Source organism: Ascaphus truei, chromosome 8, assembly GCF_040206685.1.
Source record: "Ascaphus truei isolate aAscTru1 chromosome 8, aAscTru1.hap1, whole genome shotgun sequence".
Lineage (NCBI taxonomy): Eukaryota > Metazoa > Chordata > Amphibia > Anura > Ascaphidae > Ascaphus > Ascaphus truei.
Window position 1 is genome coordinate 69,416,840 of NC_134490.1, and position 27,549 is coordinate 69,444,388.

Consider the following 27,549-nt stretch of genomic DNA (forward strand, 5'->3'; position numbering starts at 1 on the left):
TGCTTAATCAGATTACTTTAGGTGGTAATGCTGAAAGGGTGGATGCATTATAAGCACATAAGCCCATATTCACAGAGGTACACCAAGTGATTTAATGTATGCAAATCTTTCTGTATATAGCGCCCACAATGTACGCAGTGCTTTACAAAACAGAGAATACAACACAGGGAATTATAATTACGTAATGAGACACTAACCTAAGTGAATGTCCTGTTATGCCTTAATGTGCATCTCCAAAGCTCAACAACGTTAGGTAAGATCCTGTTTTCAGCCGGAAAGGCTGGTAACTATAATGGATGTTAGTGCTAATGGTATGCAAAAGTGGTGTGCCCCCCAACAGCGCCTATCCAGAAAGGTCCGTTAAAGTTAGAACAGGATTTTATCCTGGGATATAAGCTAATTTGGATATGGAAAGTCTATCCAGGTATTTCAGTTGTGTTCAGTTTAGTTCACAGGAGTCTCTCCATGTGCTGTATGAAGGAGTGTCTGGGCGAGGACTCTGTATGAAGGAGTGTCTGGGCGAGGACTCTGTATGAAGGAGTGTCTGGGCGAGGACTCTGTATGAAGGAGTGTCTGGGCAAGAACTCTCCGTGTATGAGGGAGTGTCTGTGCGAGGACTCTCTGTATGAAGGAGTGTCTGGGCGAGGACTCTCCGTATGAAGGAGTGTCTGGGCGAGGACTCTCTGTATGAAGGAGTGTCTGGGCGAGGACTCTCCGTATGAAGGAGTGTCTGGGCGAGGACTCTGTATGAAGGAGTGTCTGGGCGAGGACTCTCCGTATGAAGGAGTGTCTGGGCGAGGACTCTCCGTATGAAGGAGTGTCTGGGCGAGGACTCTCCGTATGAAGGAGTGTCTGGGCGAGGACTCTCCGTATGAAGGAGTGTCTGGGCGAGGACTCTCTGTATGAAGAAGTGACTGGGCGAGGACTCTCCCTGTATGAAGGAGTGTCTGGGCGAGGACTCTCCCTGTATGAAGGAGTGTCTGGGCGAGGACTCTCCGTATGAAGGAGTGTCTGGGCGAGGACTCTCTGTATGAAGAAGTGACTGGGCGAGGACTCTCCCTGTATGAAGGAGTGTCTGGGCGAGGACTCTCCCTGTATGAAGGAGTGTCTGGGCGAGGACTCTCTGTATGAAGGAGTGTCTGGGCGAGGACTCTCTGTATGAAGGAGTGTCTGGGCGAGGACTCTCTGTATGAAGGAGTGTCTGGGCGAGGACTCTCCCTGTATGAAGGAGTGTCTGGGCGAGGAATCTCCCTGTATGAAGGAGTGTCTGGGCGAGGACTCTCCCTGTATGAGGGAGTGTCTGGGCGAGGACTCTCTGTATGAAGGAGTGTCTGGGCGAGGACTCTCTGTATGAAGGAGTGTCTGGGCGAGGACTCTCCCTGTATGAAGGAGTGTCTGGGCGAGGACTCTCCCTGTATGAGGGAGTGTCTGGACGAGGACTCTCCCTGTATGAAGGAGTGTCTGGACGAGGACTCTCCCTGTATGAAGGAGTGTCTGGGCGAGGACTCTCCCTGTATGAAGGAGTGTCTGGGCGAGGACTCTCCGTATGAAGGAGTGTCTGGGCGAGGACTCTCTGTATGAAGAAGTGACTGGGCGAGGACTCTCCCTGTATGAAGGAGTGTCTGGGCGAGGACTCTCCCTGTATGAAGGAGTGTCTGGGCGAGGACTCTCCGTATGAAGGAGTGTCTGGGCGAGGACTCTCTGTATGAAGAAGTGACTGGGCGAGGACTCTCCCTGTATGAAGGAGTGTCTGGGCGAGGACTCTCCCTGTATGAAGGAGTGTCTGGGCGAGGACTCTCTGTATGAAGGAGTGTCTGGGCGAGGACTCTCTGTATGAAGGAGTGTCTGGGCGAGGACTCTCTGTATGAAGGAGTGTCTGGGCGAGGACTCTCCCTGTATGAAGGAGTGTCTGGGCGAGGAATCTCCCTGTATGAAGGAGTGTCTGGGCGAGGACTCTCCCTGTATGAGGGAGTGTCTGGGCGAGGACTCTCTGTATGAAGGAGTGTCTGGGCGAGGACTCTCTGTATGAAGGAGTGTCTGGGCGAGGACTCTCCCTGTATGAAGGAGTGTCTGGGCGAGGACTCTCCCTGTATGAGGGAGTGTCTGGACGAGGACTCTCCCTGTATGAAGGAGTGTCTGGACGAGGACTCTCCCTGTATGAAGGAGTGTCTGGGCGAGGACTCTCCCTGTATGAAGGAGTGTCTGGGCGAGGACTCTCCCTGTATGAGGGAGTGTCTGGGCGAGGACTCTCCCTGTATGAAGGAGTGTCTGGACGAGGACTCTCCCTGTATGAAGGAGTGTCTGGGCGAGGACTCTCCCTGTATGAGGGAGTGTCTGGGCGAGGACTCTCCCTGTATGAAGGAGTGTCTGGACGAGGACTCTCCCTGTATGAAGGAGTGTCTGGGCGAGGACTCTCCCTGTATGAGGGAGTGTCTGGGCGAGGACTCTCCCTGTATGAGGGAGTGTCTGGGCGAGGACTCTCCCTGTATGAAGGAGTGTCTGGGCGAGGACTCTCCGTATGAAGGAGTGTCTGGGCGAGGACTCTCCGTATGAAGGAGTGTCTGGGCGAGGACTCTGTATGAAGGAGTGTCTGGGCGAGGACTCTCCCTGTTTGAAGGAGTGTCTGGGCGAGGACTCTCCCTGTATGAAGGAGTGTCTGGGCGAGGACTCTCTGTATGAAGGAGTGTCTGGGCGAGGACTCTCCCTGTATGAAGGAGTGTCTGGGCGAGGAATCTCCCTGTATGAAGGAGTGTCTGGGCGAGGACTCTCCCTGTATTTCAGGGTCTGGACGGGAGTGTTGCCACCTTTAGGTATGACATGCTTACTCATTTTGAAAATGGCACATTATGAGCCCTCTGTGTATCTTGATCATACAAGAGAGATGGTATGAAATATAAGGTCTAAAAGGAAATTTAAATGCTACCACATCCTTGATTGTGTCTCCTGCAGTAATGAATGCCAAACTCTGTTGTCATATGTATTTTTTGAAAACTATTTTAGACAATGTGTATGTAGGTGGATTTCACTCCGTTTGCTAACATTATACAGACTATTTGAAACCCTTACTTTGTGCTCCTTGAGCTTCTTCTGGAGAAGATTATCTCGAACTTCCACACACCTCTTCAATAAACTCAGGTCTTTGTTGGGAAATATCTGCATGGGAGAAATAACAAGATCCTTGTCACTGAGGTTCTTTGTTTTGTAATGAAATAGGTCACATAAAGAAGTCTATACAACATATTGACACATTCCTCGTATTACTCATGTGCATCGTGTTTTCTTATTACTATGGGAAAGTTATACGCAGCTATCAGTACAATGCCTTTTTTTGTGCCACTCTTGAATAGTCCTCGTAAACCAAAAAGATGAAAAACAACCCAGGCATGTTTTGTTTAGTGACTTCCCAAATGTATAAGGAATGCACTTCTCGGCCCATATTCACTAAAGGGTGCTACGCATTTCAAATGAATGGGAGTTAGGATGTATTAAGTATTCGGCCGCTCCTTCTCTTACCGTGCATCTCACAACTGGAACAATCTACCGGAGACTCTCACAGCCGCCACCAGTCTAAGTTCTTTCAGAACTAAAGCTCTCGCATTTTAATCTGGTCTTTAACTGTTACATACGCCTATAATATATATTATCTCATTATGTACAAACTGTGCATACAATGTATTGTATATAATGTATAACCCTGCTCACTTAATGTAACCATGTATCTGTCATCATAACTCTGTGGTCAGGGCATGAGGAGAGAGGGTGAGTGTGCTTTAAACTAAAAGTGAAATGTGTAATAAAATGTTAGTGCAAAAATTAGTGTCTAAGTGGGTATGGTAAAGAGAAGAGCACCAATTGGTAACGCAATTTAAGTGTAAATAAATGTGACGGCTCTAACCATGTGAAGTGCAGCTAGTAAATGATGATGGCTCAGTGCATCAAGAGAGAGGTTAGAAGGACAGAAACCAGCACAAATGGTACATGGAAAAGAATTAATTTATAAAATGATTGCGATTATGCTATACAAATATTAAAATACACATAGGATAAAATGCCTCAATATTATAATGATACAATGTTACTGAACCCTCAGGATGGTAGATGGGTTGATGAGGGTTACGAAACAGGAACACCAGCATGGTAAATTGGATCGCAATGTCTAGGTACAGGAGCACCTTAGGCCAGGTGAAGTGGACCCCTGCTCCTCAGTGGTGTTCTCAAGGAGCTCTCGTTGTAGAGGGGAGAAGAGGGGGGGGGGGGTTGGCTCCACCGGATATGGTTCAGACTCCTGGCTACACTCACAGCACAGCAGAAATAGGTCAGCTCCGGTAGGGAATGCACCCACTCCTGATATTGGCAATGGTCCTGTGAAAGTGAGGAAATAAGCTCCAAAATAACCTCCTGATCTCTGGACCCAGCATCCACTGCGTCATAAGTAGAGAGAGAACCCGGTAGGTATCCGCCCGCTTTCGATCTCAGAAAGAAAAAGTCAGTCGGCCAGGCGAGTGAGGTTGATGTTGATAATCACCTAAGTTGGTATAACAGCTGCCGCAGGTCCATTGAGAGTTATACTCACTGCTTCTTATTGGAGCATGAAAAGCAATGTGTAAACATCACAAAATAAAGAGCTCTTGTATGTGATGAATACACCAAAGGATAGCACACAATCTATTCCTTCCTTCCAACGCGTTTCGTAGCAGGTGCTACTTCATCAGGGATTAGTTGTAAATGTGGCGGTGTACTAGATCTTCTGTCATGTGGTGGTGCGCGCGCTCTCTTTGAACCCTTATATTATTTCACCCGGGTTCTACTCCTCTGTTGTCCTTTATAGGGACATGTGTGCCATTATTATTCTTTGGATTGATAATGGGGAATGCCGTTTCATTTATTTATTTCGGAGCGGATTCCCTCACCTTCACAGGACCATTGCCAATACCGGGAGCGGGTGCATTCCCTACCAGAGCTGACCTGTTTCTGGTGTGCTATCAGTGTAACCAGTAGTCTGCACCATATTTGGCAGAGCCAACCCCCCCTTCTTCCCTCTACAACGAGAGCTCCTTGATAACACCACTGAGGAGTGGGGGTCCACTTCACTTGGCTTAAGGTGCTCCTGTACCTGGACATTGCAATCCAACTTACCGTGCTTGTGTTCCCGTTTAATAACCCTCATTAACCTAGAAAAAAAGATGCACAAATGCGCACAAGGGAAAGAATTAGTAATTATTTATTAAAACAAACACATAGACAGCTGAGAGGATCCAACCCCTCCTCAGCTCAATGGGTAAACTGCCCAGATACATAAACCATACATATGGTCTCTAAACATAGAATATCCTAAGACAGTAAAACACACACAACACAAGACAGTCAATGTTAAAAATAAACCAAGAGTGTACTAACAGCCCAAGGGGATTTGAATAAAAACCGCCATAGAGGGCTATAATACCGCTGACAGGGGGAAACGAACACTCACACTGAGGCAGAGGTGGGGGTCCACGGATGACCGCTCAAGATCCGGATCGCGGCATCGGGGAAGATGAAAACAACCACCACTTGAGCCTCAGGCAGGCTCCGTCTCAGCCTCTCAGCAAACACGCGCAGAATGACCTGTCGTGACCTCTACGCATTTCGCACCACGTGCTTCGTCAGGAGGTCACGTACAGCATCATCCGCGCGTATTTATAGGAGGAAGGGAATCAGTAAGGACGGCCCCCTTCAGACGCCAGACCTAACGCCCTTAGAATGGCAGCTTTATACCTAAAGTGATGCTACCTCTTTCCCTTACAATGTCACGTGTTGCGGCAATCACGTGTTGCAGGTTACCAGAAAAAATAGAAAACAGGACCTATAACACAGTAATTCACATAAACATAACACAGCTAGAGACCATCACATGGTGTAAAGACAGAAAATGAAAAAGCACTCCTGTGTGACTAAGTAATTATCTAACTATCTAACTCTGTAACTATGTAACTACTACTATGTAACCATGTAACTACTACTCTGTAACTCTAACTACTCCTATGTGACTATGCAACTACTATCTATGTAACTACTATTATGTAACTATGTAACTACTACTCTGTAACTACCCCTATGTGACTATGTAACTACTATCTAACTATGTAACTCTGTAATTACTACTATGTAACTATGTAACTACTACTTTGTAACTACCCCTATGTGACAATGTAACTACTACTATGAAACTATGAGCAGAGACCTCAGTACTTATTGTATTGGTGTGCAATCATTTGCTTAAATATTTTGTCACTCTGTTTATATTACTGCTGTTCCCTCCTTGTACCACACTGCAGAATAATAATAATAACACCAAATTCTGTTGTTGAACTTGAGAGAGCCCCCCTTCTTAGCAAGGATTGTATGTCATATCCTATGCACACGCCTCCCTGGCTGCAGAGCTGCAGACCTCGCCTACACCAGCAGCCCCTTCCAGAGATCTCCCATCCAGGAGGCAAGAGATTGCAGCAGAAGGGGATGGTGTGTGCAGGCACAACTGGCAAGTAAGTTGTTTTTAGACACGAGAAACAATCCCAAACTCTGTAGTATATATGCTAAGAAGAGGACTTCAATGCTGTCTCTAACTTTGCAAAGGAAGAAAGAATGCACTCTTCTTGTCTCCTCATTAACCTCTCTATCATCCTCGGGGTTCGGTAACATTGTATCATTGTAATATTGAGGAATTTTATCCTATGTGTATTTTAATATTTGTATTGTATAATCGCAATAATTTTATAAATTCATTAATTTCCATGTACCATTTGCGCTCATTTCTGTCCTTCTAGGACATACTTGAAAATGAGCGGTAACTCTCAATGTATTACTTGGTAATGGTAAAACATTTTATAAATAAAATACTAAACCTTAGCACCCTTTAGTCAATAGTCAATAGTCAATATTGTCAATTTTGGCCTAGAGAGACATGCGTATGCGTATGCGTATGCGTGTATGTCTGTATCAAACATCCAAGGAAATTGTTTATTTAGACAAAATAGGTGGATAAAGGCCAAGATTTGAGCTCTATTATTCCATAATATACTTTTTGTTGAGTCAATCCAGTGTCTGAAATACTTTTACAAGAGCTGTATACCATTTAAAAAAGAATTATAAACATAGACATTGGTTGCAGATGTCTGTGATCCCACTTAGAACCTTATTCTAGGTATGCTGAAATGGCTGATAATCCCCACTAAAGTCTATGGAAATTTGGGCCCAAAACTGCTGCATTGTATAAAGAATGATCCCTTATATGTCTTTTTTTAATTTTTTGTTACAGATTTCCCAAATGCTCAGGATTTTATTGTGACTATCATAATTGTATTTATTTACTTATTTTCCTCCTCTACTTTTGCAGAGAGGCAGTTTCATGCATGCACTACTCATTCAGTAAAGTACTCGCTCTCATTTTTTTAACTTCTCCCTATACATCTATATTATATCAGGAACTGCGTGAGAAAAATCTACTGCTTGGGCTGGAGATATCTCATAATAAAAAAAAAAGAAGATCATCAAAATATAGGGTGGTACCCTAAAGCCTCACCTGTAGCCATGGAAAGATATCAACCAGGCTGTCCTTGGCAACAGTGTCCACAATGCCTTTACTGTAATACAGCATGGACTCAAATTCGGGGTCTCCTCTGCTGTACCTTGTGTTGAAACACAGAGAGCAGACCACATTGGTGACTGCTCGCATCAACTCTGGTGCCATGTCCAACGGGTTGTCCTGGAAACTGCTGAGTGTCCGGCACAGGGACGCAGCTTCGCGAGAAACTAGAATAGGTATAATAGTTAAAATGCGAAACTCAAACAGTGACCTCGCTAATGCGTAGACACAATCAATCAAGAAAAATGAAACATACTCTAACTGTATCATGAAATGGATTGTTATTTAAAATGGGGATCCTTGTATGTTGGGCCATATACATTTTTCTATAACACATTTATAGTGTTTCTTCCTTGGCGAAAGTGTGCACTCTCTCTCTGTATTCCCTTTTGTCTGGATCATTGTTTCTTTCCAGTGTTTGTCATTTGGTGAAAGAGAATTACCATTAATCAACGTGTCATACTATGCTGGGAGAGAAAGCAGTGACAGAAAAAACCCCTACGTGTTTAATTACACAATACACGTTTCAGTCTGTAAAATAGAACGGTCATAAAAGGTATTGAGCACTTCTTATCCAAAACAAGAATGTCTTTATGTACAAAGTATATTTACGCAGTCCATTATCAATATAGTAATTCAGAGACAGAAGCTAGATGTATGGTGTAGATCAGTTGTGGTTCTTTGCACTGCTTGGTGGTTAGCATTCAGATGGATAGTATGTATTTCAGTGTTAAAGTGGATAGGAACCAACAAATGACTCCCTATGAATGATCATTTGCAAGGAATTACCCAGAACCCCTGGCAGCAATGGAGCCCTGTAGTGGTTATGGGGTAAGGCAGGTTTGGGGACCCATCTGCGACATGCGAATGAGCATATAAAGGTAACAAGTGTTTTTATCATCACTGTTTTCATTGGATATAAACTTATTGTCTGTTTCTTGGAACCCTGATGTTCCCTGAGAGGTTATACGGGAGACAAACCCCAGTACTGGAAGATATTTCAGTTTTAGAGCAACCCTCTGGAAGCAAAGGGGGTTAACTGGATAACCATCTGTTCCAGATTGCAAAGAACAGGCTTAACATGCCTTAGTTTTATGCTGTATATCCCTATAGACTTTTTTTCCTGATGAAGAATAAGGTTCATATTTACTAAACAGTGCTATTTCATAAGACACCTTCCACCTTATGGTCCAGTCACTTGAATGGGCTGTTCACTTGAATATGTGTTCTGGTGCCTGAAGGTATCTTGTAGAATAGTCCAGCTTGGTAAATATGGGCCTAAGTTTTCCTGGAATGAGCTGCAAAGCAAGGGCTAGCTAGTCTGTCTCTGGTAATAAGGAACTGGTGATGATCCTACATTTTCAGCTACTATATGTACTCCAAGGTAACACCAACCCTATCCCTTAACTGTTAAGGGACTCTTCAATATGTGTAGGTTGACAATGTACCATGGATAAGTTCATATCTGGTAACTCATCTCTTTGCTCTGGCACTTTTCCATCTCTTTTAAAGCATGCTGTTGTTTGACCTGTTCTCAAGAATGACACCTTCGACTTGACCTCCCTGTCTAACCGTTGCCCTATCTCTCATACCTCTATACTTCTGGGGGGAAAATTAGATACGTTCTATGAAGGAATCTACAGCATATGCCAGTTCTTGATACATTGAGGCAGATATCATTGTCAAGGATCTATTGCTCAAACATTTTTATTCACTTTTTCAATTTTCTTTGCTTACAACACATATTAGAGAGTTCAACTACAGTATCAATACATGTTCCTTTCTTAGCTACCTCGTTTCTACTAAAACATTCCTATTAGCAGTCAACCTTGTAAAATATTTGCTGTGGTTTCTAATATACTATTCCCACACACATACATATATATATTTGCATAACTCAACACAGACATAGAAATAACAGGGAATGGGGAGAGGGGATACTCGGGTAGATCCCCTAATCTCTCTTCATTAAACGTTAATCTGAATAATATATAATCAAGTTTAAATTTGTATATCCAAGTCATCTCTTCTCTCTTTTTTGCATTACGTTCCTTTCCGACCGGATATATCTCTTTTGACCCCATGATAATACAACTTCATCTGGTACACATTTTATAATTGGTATCGATTTTTCTCCAAATTTTACACCTACTGGATCCCCATCATATATTAAATCTCTATCAAATGAAATATTTCCTTTTCTAGATCTCCGATTTGAGGGTGGGGACTTCTCTAAACATTTGTTCATTATAACTTTCTTCGCTAGTACAAGTACTAGTACTAGTACAAGTATAGAGTTGAGTGCCTCTGGTATTTTCTCATCTCTCCCTTTGTATTTAGAAAGGTCCCCCAAAAGCAGACTTGTTTCTTCTCTACTTACATTGACATTAAAAACACTTTTAATATATACTGTTACTTTGTACCAGAATGTTTCTATTTTTCAACATTTACACACACAGTGAATAAAATCTGCCCCCTCGTGTGAATATTAATGGATGTGTCGTATAGATGTTTTCGACATGGTGATACATATGCTCTGGTACACACTTCCCTCCTGCCACCATACCTTTTGTTATTTCTTCTAATGACTCAAGGGTTGTTTGTGTTGTTGTTGTGTGTTCGTTCTCTCTCTCTCTCTCTCTCTCTCATACCCATACCCATATTTTTTCACTGCCTTCCTTAATCATTGGTGTATATATTGTTTTGGCTGTCAATTTATTTATCTTTGGTTTTATTATCAATGTATCTAGTTTGTTTTGCTCCAAAAAATCCTGGGTATTTTGCTGCTATGTGACCTATGTAATGCTTTAGCTGTATGTAAGCAAAAATATGATTATCTGTAAGATCGTATTTATTTTTTATTTCTTTAAATATACATACTGTAGTGTTCATTTCCCCTTGTCCTAGACATCGAAGACATGTAGTATTCTTTTACCTTGCCACATTTTTAAGTGGGGATTCTCTACTCTTGGCGAGAAATTTGGGTTTCCTGAAATTGGTATATGGCCAGTGAAATATGGTGAATTTTAAAAAACAAAAACGTTCACAGCAGAGAGACAGAGAGAGACAGAAGAGAGAGAGATGAGAGAAGAGAGAGAAGAGAGAGAGATGGGAGAGGTGGGAGAGGGAGAGAGACAGGTAGGGGAGGGAAAAAGAGGGAGAGGTGCGGGCGGGAGAGAGAGGAAGAGGTGGGGGAGGGAGAGAGGGGGAGAGGGAGAGAGGTGTGGAGGGGGAGAGGGAGAGGGAGAGAGGTGGGGCCGGGGGAGAGAGGGAGAGGTGGGAGTGTGAGGGACAGGTGGGGGTAGGAGAGAGAGGGAGAGGTGGGAGTGGGAGAGAGAGGTGGGAATGTGAGGGGGAGAGAGAGAGAGAGGTGGGGGTGTGAGGGAGAGAGAGGGAGAGGTGGGGGTGTGAGGGAGAGGTGGGGACGGGAGTGTAAGGATCGAGGAGTCACGCCACCTTCGGCACCCTTCCCGCTTACCTCTCTCCGCTGCCGGGGGTCCCGCTCCTCTTGCGCCATCTACCGCTCGCCATGTGGGGCGCACACACCAGCTCGAAGTTTTATGCTTCCCTCTCCGGCCTGCCTCTGGACTCCACCCACGCCGCACTGTCAGTAGGGTGCAAAGAGCACGCGCAGGAGAAACTCAGTAATCCACCTGGGCACCTCCCCACACCTGTCCTGCGCAGCGGCCAATGGTGATCACCACTGCTGACACACCTCCACTACATCTTCTTCTAATTGGATACTCTCTCCTATATATGTATAATTCAATGTCCCATTGTGTTCATTGTTTCCTATCCTCGTTGTTCCTTTCCCGGTAGGATTAGAAGCCATTGATGGTCGGCCATTACAGCCATAGAAAAAATTGGGGAATGGCCCCCATATTAATCTGCGGCTACCAAAACCGAGGTAGTAGATATACCAGTCCAATAGTAGCAAGAGAACGACACCACTTAGTACTGTTTTAAAACACTTAGAAAGTGTATCCAGTCGGACTAATGCAGGGTGGGGGGCTAGCAACGCTGGTAGAGGTACAGATGGACACGTCCAGAGAAATGCCCAAAGGTAAGTCCATGAATTCCGGTAAACATAAACCTCACCTGCACCCTGTGTCCTCAGATGTTAGAATCAGCGGTCAGTACTCACGATATACTTCTGTGATCTGCCTATGATGCTGATTGTTGAGCAGCACGATTGCCTGCTGCGTGTGGTGTCCGCGTGCTCCAGCCGGAAATGACGAACAAGGTGAAAGGAAAAAATGGGTGACACGGCGATCACAGCTCCTCGAATCAGCCAAACGCATTAGAAAAAATAAAAAACTTTATTAAATAAACAATGTGAACATCAGCAAGAACAAACTCTGACGCGTTTCGTCCGGATGCGGACTTTATCAAAGGCCATTACAACCAGCCTTCATTTCTTTGCAGATTATACTATTCCACTTACAGACCGGTGAGGATCATAGGGAGAAGATCCATCTGGATGTGATTCGCACCTTTCTGAAGTGATCCTGGGCCTCCCGTGGAGTCAACGCCATAATCCCCATATCGACTGGACCAATAAAGAACCTATCTAGTGGAGCATCCCTTGTGCTGAAGACTGCGTGGTCTCCGCCCAAAAGATATGTGGGTCGGTTACTCCAGGAGAGAAGACGAGCTCTTTGTCCGAGGTATATAGCAAAATCCGTGATGTGTTTGACAAGGCAAGATCAGAGGTTCTACCACCGCATTGCCACTTCGATTTCCCTATTGACCTTTTACCCGGTTCAGTTCTTCCCAGGGGAAGGTCTTATCCGCTCTCACTCCCGGAGACAAAAGCCATGACTGACTACATCCAAGAAATTTAATAAAAAGGGTTCATTCAGAAATCCTCTTCTCCAGCCGGAGCAGGATTCTTTTTTTGTAAAAAAGGACGGCTCTCTTCGCCTCTGCATCGATTACAGGGGTCTTAATAAAATTAACCTTAAGAATCGTTATCCTTTGTCTTTGATCTCGGAATTTTTCGATCGCCTTCAAGGGGCTACCATCTTCACCTAGTTGGATTTGCGTGGTGCTAACAATTTGGTAAGGATTCGCCAGGGGGATGAATGGAGAATGGCCTTCAACACTCGAGACGGCCATTATGAGTACTTAGTCATGCCCTTCGGTCTCTGCAATGCCCCTGCCGTCTTTCAAGACTTCGTCAACGAGATCTTCAGGGATCTTCTTAAATCAGCTCCTGATTGTCTACTTGGACGACATCATGATTTTTTCCAAATCTCTCCAAGAACACATCGGTCATGTCAAACAGGTACTATTACGCCTTTATGAAAATCATCTTTTTGCCAAACTGGAGAAATGCCAGTTCCATCAAACTTCCACGTCATTTTTGGGATATATCATATGACTCTGGGTTCACCATGGATCCAGCCAAAGTAAAGGCAGTTCTGGACTGGCCTCGCCCTACTACACTTAAGACCGTACAACGTTTTTTTAGGCTTCGCGAATTATTATCGTAGATTCATTCGGCATTTCTTCTCTACGGTAGCTCCCATTACCACCTTGACCAAGAAAGGAGCAAATCCTGCTTATTGGCCACCAGCCCCCATTCAAGCCTTGGACCTCCTGAATGGAGCCTTCGTATCCGCCCCCATCCTCATACATCCGGATCTCAAACTGCCATTCACCTTGGAGGTAGACGCATCAGATGTCGGGCCAGAGACATCTTATCACATAGAAGATCACCTCAGGCCAGGCTTCACCCTTGTGCTTTTTTTTCTAAAAAATGTATTCTGCGGAGCAGAATTATACCGTAGGGAACCAGGAACTCCTGGCCATCGAGCTTCCTCTCGAAGAATGGAGACATCTGTTGGAAGGTACAGAGAACCCTATTATCATCTTATCTGATCACAAAAATCTGCTCAACATAGAAGGTTCTCGTCGCCAAGGTGCTCAACAAGCCCGCTGGTCGCTTTTTCCCCCCGCTTCAAATATATAATTTCCCTTATACCGGGATCCAAAAATGTCAAGGTTGATGCTCTTTCATGATAGTTCATAGTGGACGATAAATCCAAAGATCATCTAGACACAATTTTTCCTTCTAAGTACATTATCTCCGCCAACACATTTGACGTACTGGACGACATTCTACTAGACCAATCTTGTATCACTGAGGATCTCGAAGTCCCGGAGGGCCGCCTTTTCATCTCACCATGATTCCGGGGGAAAGTTCTAGAATGGGGTAATTCCTCCAAATAATCTGGACATCCTGGTACCAGAAGAACCCCCGATCTTGTGGAACGAACTTTTTGGTGGCCTGGCATTCAAAAGGACATTAAAGAATTTGTCAATGCATGCTCGGCATGTGCTCGAAGCAAGACTCCCCAGAGCAAACCACCTGGACTCTTACTTCCTCTTCCCATTCCGAATTGTCCTTGGAACTATTTGTCTATTGACTTTATAGTAGAGCTTCCTTTTTCCAAGGGGATGAACACCATTCTTGTTGACTGCTTTTCCAAACAAGCACAAACACTTAATTCGACTGAAAGGTCTCCCCAACGTATCCAAGTATGCAGATATTTTTGTCAAGGAGATTTTTCGTTTACATGGGGTACCACAGACCATCGTCTTCAATAGAGGTTCTCAATTCGTCTCAAGGTTCTGGCGTTCTTTTTCGAAAAGGATGGGCATCTCTTTTCACTTTTCTTTTGGGTATCATTCTTAAACTAACGGTCAGACAGAGAGAACCAATCAGTCCTTGGAACAATACCAGCGTTGTTTCGTCTCTGACACCCAGGACAACTGGACAGACCTTCTCCCCTGGGCTAAATTCGCACACAATAGTCTGCGCAGCGAGTCCATCAGAGTTGCCCTTTTTCATTAACTACGGATTTCACCCATCCTGCCTTCCGATGTCCACATCTTCTTCTGAGGTACCGGTTGCGTATAACAGAATTCACCTTCTACAGGAATCATGGAAAGGGATCCAGGAAAATCTTAGGACCGCAATAGCCAGACCGAAACTCCAGGCGGACCGTCACCGGCGCAAGATCCAGGAATTTAGTCCAGGAGATAAGGTGTGGTTATCATCAAAAAACATACGCCTCAAGGTGCACACGCCCAAACTGGCACCCTGGTTCCTTGGACCCTTTTCCAAAATAGAGATGGTCAACCCGGTGGTATATCGCCTACGTCTTCCTCCGTCAATGTGGAACCCCGTCTTTCATGTCTCCCTACTGAAACTTGCCTTCCAGAGCTCTCGCTTTCCCCATTCTTCCTCACATCCAGCTCCCTTCTCATACAAGGGCAATAGGAATACGAAATTCAGTCCATCGTGGATTCCAGGATCTCTAGAGGATTTATACAGTATCTGGTCCACTGGAAAGGTTTTGGACAGAGGAACACACCTGGGTCCCTCATCACCATCTTCACACTCCCAGACTCGTATGGGCTTTTCATCTGAAATATCCTCTCAAGCCTGCCTGGAAATGCCCAGAGGTCACTCTTGAAGGGGGGAGGGTACTGTAAGAATCGGAGAGTCACGCCGCCCTCTGCGCTCTCCCCGCTGCCGGGGGTCCCGCTCCTCTCGTGTCATATACCGCTCGCCATGCTTTATGGTTAAGCTTTATGCTTCCCTCACCGGCCCACCTCTGGACTCGTCAGCGGGGCGCAACGAGCACGTGCAACCCGTGACCAGCACGCACAGGAGACGAGTCCTCAGTAATCCACCTGGGCGCCTCCCCACACCTGTCCTGCACAGCGGACAATGGTGATCACCACCGCTGACACACCACCACTACATCTTCTGCTCTCTCCTATATATTCTCAGCTGTGCCGCTGGCACATTGGCTGAGCATAATTCACTGTTCCATTGTATTCATTGCTTCCTAGCCTCGCAGTCTTGTCTTGTCCTCTTGTTCGCAGCTCTCTGTTATCGAACCGGCTTGTTTTTGACTCCGGTCTTCTGTACTCCTGACCCCGGCTATCTGCGACAATCCGCACCTCTCCAACCCTGACCTCGGCACCGTACAAACGACTATTCTCCGCTCACCAACCCGGACCTCGACTAATAGTACCTACAACGATCCGTACCTCTCCAACGCAGACCCCAGCAAGTATATCGACTATCCGTACCTCTCCAACCCAGACCCGGCTATCCTGACCAACCTACACTCCAGACGTGCCCACGCGGCTCTGGGTAGTGTTTATATCCATCCCCACCTCAGCCCCACAGTCACGCCTTGTTTGTGGTGAGCACATCGTGACAGGGAGAGAGAGGGAGAGAGGTGGGGGAGGGAGTGAGGGAGAGGTGGGGGTGGGAGAGAGAGAGAGAGAGAGAGAAAGGTGGGGGTGGGAGAGACAGGTGGGGGTGGGAGAGAGAGGTGGGGGGCGGGAGAGAGAGAGGTGGGGTGGGAGAGAGCTGATAGCATGAGGGAGAGAGCTGATAGCGTGAGGGAGAGAGCGGTGAAGGCGTGAGGGAGAAAGAGGTGGGGGCATGAGGGAGAGAGGTGGGGGTGGGAGAGAGAGGGAGAGGTGGGAGAGTGATGGAGAGAGAGAGGTGGGGGCATGAGGGAGAGAGTTGGAGGGAGAGAGAGGTGGGGGTGGGAGAGAGGGGGGGGTGGGAGAGAGGGAGAGAGGTGGGGGTGAGGGAGAAAGGTGGTGGGAGAGAGGGAGGGGAGAGATGGGAGTGTGAGATGGAGGGGAGACAAAACTCTAGTCCTGGGCCCTGGAAAAGCTGTCTGCGGCCCTGCTTGCAGATTGGGAAAAAAAACTAATTTTTATGCACGTTTACATTTATCCTTAAGATATTGAAAGGAGTACATAGAGATCCAATTTATTTACAAAGCTAGATATTTGTTTAAAACCTTTGTCTGTAATGTTTTAACGTGATGTTGACACAAGCTAATATAATGTATGGAATACTCATGTAAAAGAAAGAAACACAGCGCACGACTCATAGGGTTAATAAGTAATTATATTGAATTAATTAAAAGTGATAATATTGCACGTATAAAACAATCAGTTAATCAAGCAGGGCATGTTTGGGGTACATGTTACAGCTGTTCCATTGAATTACCATTTGGACTTTGATTTGTGGTTTCTGCTGTGGACAAAATCTACCAGAGAAACTGCAGCTGCTGAGGAGAAAACGCTTCTATTTGGATTGGAGGTAGCTGCTTACGAGGAGCACCCTAAAAGCAAGTCATCCGTGTCCAGTTGTAGAAACATGCACCCCAAACATGCCCTGCTTGATTAACGGATTATTTTGTACGTGCAATATTATCACTTTTAATTAGTTCAATATAATTACTTATTAACCCTATGAGTTGTGCGCTGTGTTTCTTTCTTTTTCATGTCCATTCGTGTGATGTTGAACCATCCACAGGTGACCAGCAGCAGACTCTTTGTGTGTGATTGAAGGTTGAGATTTTATATAATTATATTGTTACTTTTTCACGGTGTTGATATTTAAATATCACTATTTCTTTCATCACAAAGTGCACTTTATCAGTGTTTATAAACAGCTGACATCATTTCACACATTACACAGTTAGTGTGCAGTTTAGTTGTGTTTTATGGAGTACTCATGTACTGCTGGATGTGCAATACACATCCTTTGTCACTAGCTGTCACTAGTAGAGCATGCACAATTTCTTGCAGGAGATCACAAATTGACCTTGTATTTTACTATACTAAGGTCCTTATTCCCTTTGTGTAGATGTCCTACCCGTGCTGAAGGAGATTTGAGTCCTATTGACTCGAGTGGAGCTGAAGTCTTCTCCAGCACTGGGAAGCAGCTTATAAAAGTCGTGCCCTTTCAGTGCAGGGAGCCGGGGAATGGGATCCCCTCCCCATGTCCATCAGAACCCCCTCCCCATGTCCATCAGAAAACAGCGATTGATTAATTGCGCCATCTTTTAAAGTTTAAAAAAGTGCATAGCAGCAAGGTTAGCTCTGTGTATGCACTATACAAGACATAGATAGATAGTATATTAAATAAAAGCCAAAGAGTTTGTAGTGAAATCACAAATAACCCCATTGAACAGTGTGTGCCACTGCATATTACAGTTGAAAATCAAATTGTGATGTCATCCAAAATTACATCAATAAAACCTGTTCACGCTTCACCCTAAGGGCCAGATCCACAGAGATCTGTTGATTTAACGAAACACGGAGCTAACGCCTTAACGCCAGTCAGCAAATGTCACAGGGACTCCAGGAGCAGGTAGGACCTCGAAGGCCAGAAAATCAGGGAAGGCAAGGATTGTTGGGGTCATGGGCCGAGGTCGGTGGCAGGTTGCAAGCAGGATCGTCGGGGGTCACAGGCAGGGTTCGGTGGCAAGCAGGATCGCCGGGGTTGGCAGCAGAAAGACAGGAACAGGGCAGGGAAGCAGGAACGGAGACCAGGAAACAAACAGGGACAAGCCAGAACACTAGCAAGGGCCTTTACTATGTGCAGGACTAAACAGGAACAGAAACAGAAGCATAGGCATATGAAGTCTGGACACAAAACAAAGTCAAGGGAGGAACAGGAAACAGGAAACTATAAGGACAGAGGACAGGAGCAACAGGAGGAGACAGACAGAGGAACCCAAGAGCAGGAAGACTGACAGCAAAACTCACTGCGGTCAAGGTAAGTCACATTTTTGGCCGAAAAGGACATTGTGTTAACTATAACAGATATTCGCTTCTGTTCAGTTCCTAGAGTGCAGAGAAAATGAGCACTTCAGTATAATCTGATACCTTGTTTTATTTGTACTAACAATAGATATTATAAGACAAGCTTTCGAGCGCATTCTATTCTCTTCCTCAGGTCAGCAACACTGATTCACAAAAGATTCCACAGGTTAACTTCTTTAACCCAGGCTGTGCTGAAAATGTTGTGTAATATTGCAGGCATAAGCGTAAAGGGGTACATGATGAAATGGATAAGCATCAAAAAAATGATACGTCTCATTTGCATGTAATTTCCCAGAATCCCTGGCAGCAGTGAAACTATAGCATGCTAGGAGATAATGGGGAAAGGCAGGGTTGCAGACCTATGTGAGACATGTGAATGTACTCACAATGTGGTATTTTTGTTTGCTGTACATGAGTTTAACACAGATGTAAAGGCAGATGAGGTAGAGAAGGAGTGGCAAAGGGAATAGTAAATAAAGAGACAGGGCAATACATGGATGAAAGGGATAGTGAGAAATGTGAAGAGAATGTATGACCATATATCCATCAGCAGTGTGAAGGGGGGCGGAGAAGGGGTTAATTATTAAAATGGTTATATGAAGGAAATGGTTATATGAAGAAACATTGCAAATAATTCTGATGGAGTGTAAGAAACCCGATATCAGCAGTAAGTCCTCTTCTTTTGGTGTCAAACAGCATTATCATTTTGAGTTCAAATGTTTTCCGTGCTTTCTTTGAGAATTTGGATTTTTAAATCATTAATGGAATGATCTGGCTGTGATCCTGGAAGTTTCAGCAAGGAGAAACAAGTATGAAGATATGGACTTGGAACATATTAGATTGTGGCTTTGTAATGTGTCAGACACACTTAGCAGAACACCCTCCTGCTGTCTATGAAAGTTCTCCCTACTTACCACTTAGATTGTAAGCTCTGCGGACTAGGGGACTCCTTTTCCAATTGTTACTTTTATATGTCTTAATTGCTTATTCCCACTATGCGTTATAGTGTTATGTCCCGTGTACTACTGCTGTGACGCGCTATGTACATGGATGGTGCTATAAAAAATAAAGATATACATACATTACATTGTAGGAGTTAAAACAGACAGACAACACCTTTCTCTACTCACTGATTTTCTCGATAGCGATGGTCCCTTCTCCGAACATGGACAGCGCCGAGTGGACTAACTTGCGGTGGAATTTCCAGCTTGGGCTGTAGTTCGCAAAGGCAATATCTTTCGCGTCTCTCGTCAAAAGATCACTTGTCACCTTGAAATCAAAAACACATATGGACGTGGTGTCTATGGGGTCTCTGTATCAAGGCAGAAGTGGTGCAGATCTGGCAACATATGTATATAAGGAAAAATTCCACTGAAGTCAATAGGAACAGGTAGGAAACTGGCAGTGCACTGCCAAGAAGACCAGGGGGAGGCTCACGGTTGCAGCAGCAAAAATTTATTGCATAAAAAAAGGATTGGACTAAATGTCCCCCTTAGCCACGGCAATAGTCCACCAATGCGTTTCGGGCTCTATGCCCTTTCTCGACACCTTGAGAAAGGGCATAGAGCCCGAAACGCGTTGGTGGACTTTTGCTGTGGCAAAGGGGGACATTTAGTCCAATCTTTTTTTATGCAATAAATTTTTGCTGCTGCAACCGTGAGCCTCCCCCTGGTCTTCTTGGCAGTGCACTGCCGGTTTTCTACCTGTTCCTGCTGCCTATCTGGTAGATTCACGCCATTCAATCATCTGCTGTTGGATACTCCTGGAAAAAAGTGAGTCTGCTTTATGGGTTGCCATACCCTGTTATTCTCATCATATGGGACTTTTGTCTGTACTAATTATAAATGGTGCCAGTGGCATTAAGTACTAGTCCCCTAACCCTATTAGGGCAACTTTATTGTACACAGTGAGGATAGCAACATGCTCTATCTCTTTCTTAAACCGAAGCATCCTGTGGGTATGCTAATAAGCACTTCTACTCTACACGTTCTGAATGCACTGCACTAGCCTGTGATCATTTGCCAGGTTGTTTAATGGAGTTGAATACAGCATTAAAGGGTTAATGCAGCCTACTTTGTTAGCTCACCATAAGGACATTAAAAAAAAAAAAAAAAGGCCCCCAAAATGACATTACCTTGCTGAGCTCCTCCTCTCAAAAAGACAGACTCAATAACATCACTTATGTCAGGGGTTCTCAACAGGTCAGGTTTTCAGGATATCCCTGCTTCAGCAAAATACACTGTTTCCCAACAAGCTCTGAGAAACCCCAACCTTTACCACATAAATGGATATCCCTGCTTCAGCACAGGTGGCTTAATCAGTGGTTCAGTCAAAGACTGAGCCACCTGTGCTGAAGCAGACATATCATGTAAACCGGAGCCGTTATGGGGTCTTGAAGACTGGAGTTGAGCACCCCTGACTTTCTTAATGGTTGTTTTTATCATTGTATATGTTTAAAAGCACTGCAAATGTTGGAATGAAAGCCCTTGTATGCAAAGTAAAGTTACCTACCGACCACACCCTCAAAGGGAGATGCAGCAGCAATTCCAAGGCTGAAGTGATCATACGGTATCTTTAAGAAGATCACAGGGGTGACCATTTGCAAACATAAAATGAAATGTGCTGACATTTAAAGGAGTGGGGATTCTGGAGGTTGGTTGCAGTGTATTTCTCATGACAAAAAGCACAACTCATAGAAAGCATAGCACATTAGTAGCAAAGACCTGTCTGAATGAGGCGATGCCTCACTAATTAGCACAGGCTATTTCTTGTACCACTTAAACAGAAAGTGAAGGGGGGCTGCCGAGTGCTTCAATAAATGTGTTTATTCAGTGTGTCTGAAGATTGCATCGTTCTTCTAAGTAAATAGATAAAACAGGGAGACGCGTTTATCAAGGTTCACAGTGTTTTCTAATGTGTGTTGTATAGACGGTGCTGTTTAACTGGCATGTTGCAGGGACATGTTGTTGAGTAATGTGTTGCAGGCCCCTCTGGCAGCAAAGGGTTAATGAACTACAACCAATGCACCAGTTCTCTAATAAAAGGTATATGGCTTTATGTACTAAGTGGTGCATTTGCCACTCTTGATTAAAACATGACATTCTTTTTATAAAATACCCTTTTTATTATTGCTCCAGACTCCGCTGCTTTTAAAAGTCTTATCTCGGAACACATTGTTTCCATTTTTTTTTAAATGTCCAAGGTTTTATTCAGAGAGCAAAACAAAAAAACCCTCATTAAATACTGTATGCTGTGAAGCTGCCCCCTTTGCTGGAGAAGATTTGAGTCCCATTTCTGCAGAGCTGATCTATTCTCCAGTGTTGCATTTTACATTTCACAGGATGTTGTATGGGGGTCATAACCTGCATATTCTGCTCTGTGGGGACATCTCTGAACCTGTCCAAGGTTCATTTTCAGCACCCAACACAGACATTACAAGGGCTTTGTAATACCTTTCCATGTTAAACTTAATCTGTTTCTCCTTTTACATACATTCTTTGTTTTTCAATATAGAGAAAATAAATCTGAAATATCTTTTTTTTTTAATGTATTAACTACTACGCCTTTTCTTTTCCTTCCTGCTACAAAGAACAGATTAGTCAAAGAGGAGAAAAATTCCTATTGAAATTTAAGTGAATTATTTTTTTTGCCAATATTAACCCAATTCTGCAAAATGAAGTCAACAAAATCAGTGGTTAAAGTGCCTTCAAAAATGAGTGTCACCGCGCTTGATTTCTTTACCTGTTCACTGCTGGGTGAAACTCATTTTGGAAAGGTTTATACATTTTGGTGCTCTAAAAATCATAGATTTTGTAAAATCCATCTCTTAATACATGGAAATGGAACTGTAAACGAACATAGTGGTTTATTCTGATGATCCCCTGAGGAAGCAAGTTCAGCTTGTGAAACGCAAAGGGTGAGAAGCTGCAGAAGCAAATGAGACGCAGTGAGTGAGCGAGACCCCCGTGATGTGACGCGACATACCGGATGGTGACGTCAGACGCCAGTAAAATCGGAACGGATTTACACGCGAGAAGGGAAACTCTCCCCTACTGCAACAAACTGGTAGTTTTAAGTGTCAAAAAAGCTTTAACCAATGCCTAAAAGAACTGCAACCTTGTAAGCATTTTGTAGTTACCTACTATTTAAAGACTATAGTTTACATCAGTAGCTTCCAACCTTTTTTTTGTTAAGGAACCCCAAGTGAAATTCTGAGGAACCCCAGCCCTCTCTAATAACGTGGCTGAGATCGGATGCATTGTAAATTCTTCAGTATTTTATACAATTTTCAAATGACCAGAAAGTTGCAGGGAACCCTTTCGGGATGTCAGGGGAACCCAAGGATTCCTAGGAAACCTGGTTGAAAAACACTGGTTTACATATTGCGCTGTGTCCTTTGTGTTTTCTTATTTCCCCCCCCATGTTCCTTGTGAGAAAATTCCTGTGACAGCAAAACCAAGAAGGAGATTCACCCAATGAATCAATACCTATATGTTGGGCACTAAATGTGAGTGCAGTATCTATTAATTTTTGGAGATCATAGAGAATTCATAATATACTACACTAGATTTTCCTTTTTTCGCTTTCCCTCCAAGCAATATTTGGAGCAAAGGGTTCCCTCCCCTGTCCCTTTTAAATAAATAAAAAAGGTAGTGTTTCCCCATACCACCATAATACTATTGAGCATTGACAGCAGCCCTTAAGACAATAACCCCTTGTGAGTCCAACCTTCAGTATGTAAGGGAGGTAGCAACCTTCGTAATGACTTCGTGGCATGAAAGCATATTTGTCATACTCACTGTGCGAGGCCTTCCAGCAAACGTTTTCCCTTTCTTCAGTAAAACCTCTTTGGCGTGTTCGTGGTTATTTACAATAACTACATAATGGGAGCCCATCATCAGAGAGTACAGGCTGCCATACTTTTTCTGCAGGCTGCAGAAGAGGAGGTGTGGAGGTAGGTGGCTTCCTAGGTGCAGTAAGCTCCCAATAACAGGCAAGGAAGGCAAACTCCTGGGGTAATTGACTTTCCCATGACTTCTTCTTGGTAGCTTCCAGAAAGAGAAGAGAGCTACAGCAAGGGCCAAAAGCAACGCGCCGGCTAGCAGTGCTATCATACTGGAGTCTCTTCATCACCTTGAAATGGTAATCTCAGTTTATACTCCAAATAAATAATGTGGGACTGACAGCAGCAGCCAATCAGGGTGTATTAAACCACAAAGCCTTAACTCCTTTGCTGCTGGAAGTGTCCATATGTTCTACAACAGTGCATCTTAACCATATTTCCTACAACAGTGCATCTTAACCATATTTCCTACAAGGAACCACTATTTACCCAACGCAACAGTTTATCAATAGTTAAGTTAATTAAAGTTCTTGTAAACCCAGTTTGGAATGACTACATTTTACATTTATAAAAACTAAAAAAAAGTAGTGTTATTGTAAATTTGTATGTTTGTTGCACTTAAAAAAAATTATGTAAATTCATATATGTATGTATGTATATCTTCATTTAAATAGTGCTATTAATGTACACACACATATATCGCTGTGTATTTGATATGTTCCTAAGAATCGCACTAGAGAGATCAGAAGTTTAAATAGTAAACAATACACAACATATATATATATATGTTGTTGTGTATTGTTTACTATTTAAACTTCTGATCTCTCTAGTGCGATTCTTAGGAACATATCAAATACCAGGAACCTCTTACTTTTTTAAACCATGGTGTTTATTGAATGTACAAACACATCAATGAAATAGTACATGCAGACTGCTTACTGCCCATGTTGTTGCATCTGCAAGAATAATGAGCTGGCCCCTTAGGATCTGAAATGTTACTACTACCTTTAAAGACACAGTTACATATATTACAATATTCATTAACAAAATAGTCTATCAATATACATATCACATAATTATGTATGAACCAACAATTATTCATTTGTATACATTTGTGTTTTTGATATTTATTAACGCATCCATTTAAGTTGGTTTGTATATTCACATTTTACGTTTAGTTATATGCACTCACTTATATATACTGTACACACAGAGACAAATTAATTGATTAAATTATTATAAATAAAATAAATTGTTTTCTTTTATTATGTATTTATTTATCCCTATCCTACATATATGATATGATTATTCACTTCAAATGCACTGTTTGCCCTTATACACTTTAGTGTTTTTCTAAGATTTGATTGTTCCCATCTTTGCTTTGTACACTTTGATAATACTGTGTGTATTTATTTGTTTATGTATGTATAATATGTTAAATTGCCATAGATAATTATTGGTCTGTTTGGATTGGTTGAGCGGGGTATTTAATGTGAAACATTGATACTTGAGCTGCGATTACAGTAGGCACGTCGGAGCGTGCGATTTTGCAAACAAACTGCAGCAGCTGTATCTGGCCAGCCATAATGTGTGCAAGCGCAAGCACGATACAGAGCACCGCGCGGCAGATTTTTGAAACTACAAATGATTGTTTTTTCCGTGCGGCAACCACGTCATGTGAGCAGTTCAGCCAATGAGGACGAACCAGCCTGGTGACGCGTCCGCCACGCCTCCCCAATCGCTCCCTCGCTGTGCACTCATCGCTCGTGCGACAGGTGCGTGGGACACCATGCCCTCTGTCATGCGCCTACTATAATCTTAGCCTTAGACGCAGGGTCGGCCTTAGGGCAAGGGGATTCAAGAGAATTGTCATCCCTAGCGTCGACGCGTCACATGGTGTGGCTGTGAGCCAATGAGGAGGCTTCAGGAGGAGGAGAGGCTTCGGGGAGCAGGGAGGAGTGTGTGTGTGTCTGAGTGCCTATCTGTGTTTGTGTATGTGTGTGCCTGAGTGCATGAGTGCCTGCCTCTGTGTGTGTGTGTGTGTGTGTATGAGTGCCTGCGTGTGTGTTGCTTTTGATTACCTTCCATCAGCAGCTCCAGCCCGAGCCCGTGGAGGGAGGGAGGGGGGGGATAGTAGCGGGTCCCTCCGCTCAAGCCACGCCCCCCTCCCGCTCAAGCCTCCCACTCCCGCCCACCTCCCGCTCCCTACAGACCGGATATCGCGGTCTGTGTCTGTCAGCGCCCCGCCTGTCTGCAGTGCGGGCGCGCTGACTGAGGGAGCGGGGCCTTAGCCTAAGAATAACTAAGTTAAGGATTCTCTTACTCTATTGTATTGTATGTCTTTATTTATATAGCGCCATTAATGTACATAGCGCTTCACAGCAGAAATACACGTGGTAATCAAATAAATAACAGATAATATAAATAACAGGTCATGGGAATAAGTGCTTCAGACATAAGAGTAACATTAAGGAAACGTAGTCCCTGCTCCGAGGAGCTTACAGTCTAATTACTACTCTATAACTACGTTCTATCTGCCTGAAAACCTGATGTAACTGACAGAGATTATGCTGTAAAAGACGTTTTCTATTGTCTCTGAATAAATTGAGAAAAGAACCGGACTGGGGACTATTTCATATATATTGAAAGGTTGGACATTTATTTGCACCCATCTAATGAGCAAATGTTCACTTGCCTTTTGTGGAGCAAGCCACCAACAGTAGCGTAGCACCAGGGCATCATACCATGGCGACATGATGTCACATGCCACCATGGGGTCGCGTTGCCATGGCAACGTAATGCCATATTACATCACGGCGTCATGACGCCGCAACGCTGCTAGAGGGCTGATCAGTAAGTCTCTTAACTTTTTTTTTTTTTTCACAGTGGGGGCCCGCTGCCTTGGGCCCTGCAAAGCCTAAGGTCGGCCCTGTCGTGATCCCCTGATATACCACGCAAGATGTGAAAACGCAGAGTTCATGTAATGTATCGCTAACGTCAGTGGTTAACACACACACACACACACACACAAATGAATAGATGATACCGTTCTGTGGCTAACGAAATGCTTTTATTTGTGCGAGCTTTTGAGATACACTGATCTCTTCTTCCGGCGATGTTACAATGAATAAAGCAAGCAAGGTTAAACTTAAACAGTGCGCCCTGGAATGTATCTGTGACTGAAACCTATCCCTCACAGTCCCAGTCACAGATACATTCCAAAAGACACTGTTTATAGTATAGCTTTTGCTTGCTTTATTCATTGTAACACCGCCGGAAGAGATCAGTGTATCTCGAAAGCTCGCACAAATAAAAGCATTGTGTTAGCCACAGAGCGGTATAGCCTATTCATTTTTTATTATTAAGCTCAGCTAACACGGTACAGATACCTCTACATCTATACTGTGTGTGTGTGTGTGTGTGTATATGTATGTATGTATATGTATATCTATACTTAGGGTTTTTGTCACTTTTTCCCCCCCACCATAAAAAAAAAGTTATTTTTTAATAAATAAAATATTTAAAAGGCTCCACAATCAGCAGATATTTGTGAGCAGATCAATGGGCTGATAAGTGACAGTGCGCGTCACACACCAGCCAGATGTGTTACTACAGGAGTCACTCACATCATTACCCATTCCTAATCAGCAGACAGCAGGGATACTTCTCTTCTTCTTCTTCTTCTTCATTATTATTATTATTACATCTTTCACTGAAAGAAAGCACAGTGGGTTCTGTGATGTGAGACAGTGACACATGTTAGCTGGACATCACATGTAGAGCAGAGTCTGGAGACCAGTACTGCGGTCCGCCAGCCACACACCACGTGTCCCCAGCGCCGCCTTCGCCATTCTCAGCTTCCTGAGCCGCTAAACGCCCCGTCGTTGTGACGTCATGGAGAGGGAAGCGGCTGCCAAGATGGCGGCGTCCGCAGACGGGCAGGTGCGCTTCGGACAGTCCGTGAAGGGATTACTCATCGAGAAGGTCGGCACGTGCGGCACCGACGTCATCGCCCTCACCAAGCAGGTGCTGAAGGGCTCGCGCAGCTCAGAGGTGAGGGACGCAGCCTATTGGCTGTTACCCCGGGAGTTGGGCGGGGATAGTGACAGATGGGAGTGGCTAGTGAGAGTGGGTCCCGGGGAGTGAGTGACTGGAGGGTCCGGGATGCAGTGATTGTAGGTCCTGGGGAGTGAGTCCTGGGAATGGAGTGTGTGAGTCCTGGGGATGGAGTGAGTCCTGGGAATGGAGTGAGTGTGAGTCCTGGGGATGGAGTGAGTGTGAGTTCTGCGGATGGAGTGAGTGTGAGTCCTGCAGGGCCGCCAACAGAAGTCGTGGGGCCCAGGACAAACATTTTAAGCAGCCCCCATGTCGGCAGTGTCTCACTATTACTCACTCTTTTCCTCACTCACCCCCTCTCTCCCTCCGCACT

General features: G+C 44.3%; 2 protein-coding genes across 3 annotated transcripts in view; one reads left to right on the plus strand and one right to left on the minus strand.

Annotated features, from left to right (window-relative positions):
• The window catches only part of CYP17A1 (cytochrome P450 family 17 subfamily A member 1), a 34,850-nt gene extending 11,427 nt beyond the window's left edge, over nucleotides 1-23,423 (minus strand). Inside the window, exons 1-4 of the mRNA XM_075612505.1 lie at nucleotides 23,077-23,423; nucleotides 19,408-19,546; nucleotides 7,559-7,788; nucleotides 3,067-3,153 (exon numbers count right to left, since the gene is read on the minus strand). Of these exons, the coding sequence (XP_075468620.1) occupies nucleotides 3,067-3,153; nucleotides 7,559-7,788; nucleotides 19,408-19,546; nucleotides 23,077-23,391 (771 nt within the window). The 5' untranslated portion in view covers nucleotides 23,392-23,423. The remainder of the gene's footprint in view (nucleotides 1-3,066; nucleotides 3,154-7,558; nucleotides 7,789-19,407; nucleotides 19,547-23,076) is intronic.
• Nucleotides 23,424-26,797: 3,374 nt separating this feature from the next.
• The window catches only part of BORCS7 (BLOC-1 related complex subunit 7), a 56,013-nt gene continuing 55,261 nt past the window's right edge, over nucleotides 26,798-27,549 (plus strand). The window contains exon 1 of one of the 2 annotated variants that reach the window (XM_075612509.1): nucleotides 26,798-27,173. In XM_075612509.1, coding sequence (XP_075468624.1) covers nucleotides 27,015-27,173 — 159 coding nt within the window. In that variant the 5' untranslated portion in view covers nucleotides 26,798-27,014. The remainder of the gene's footprint in view (nucleotides 27,174-27,549) is intronic. The other variant, XM_075612508.1, reaches the window with a different exon arrangement.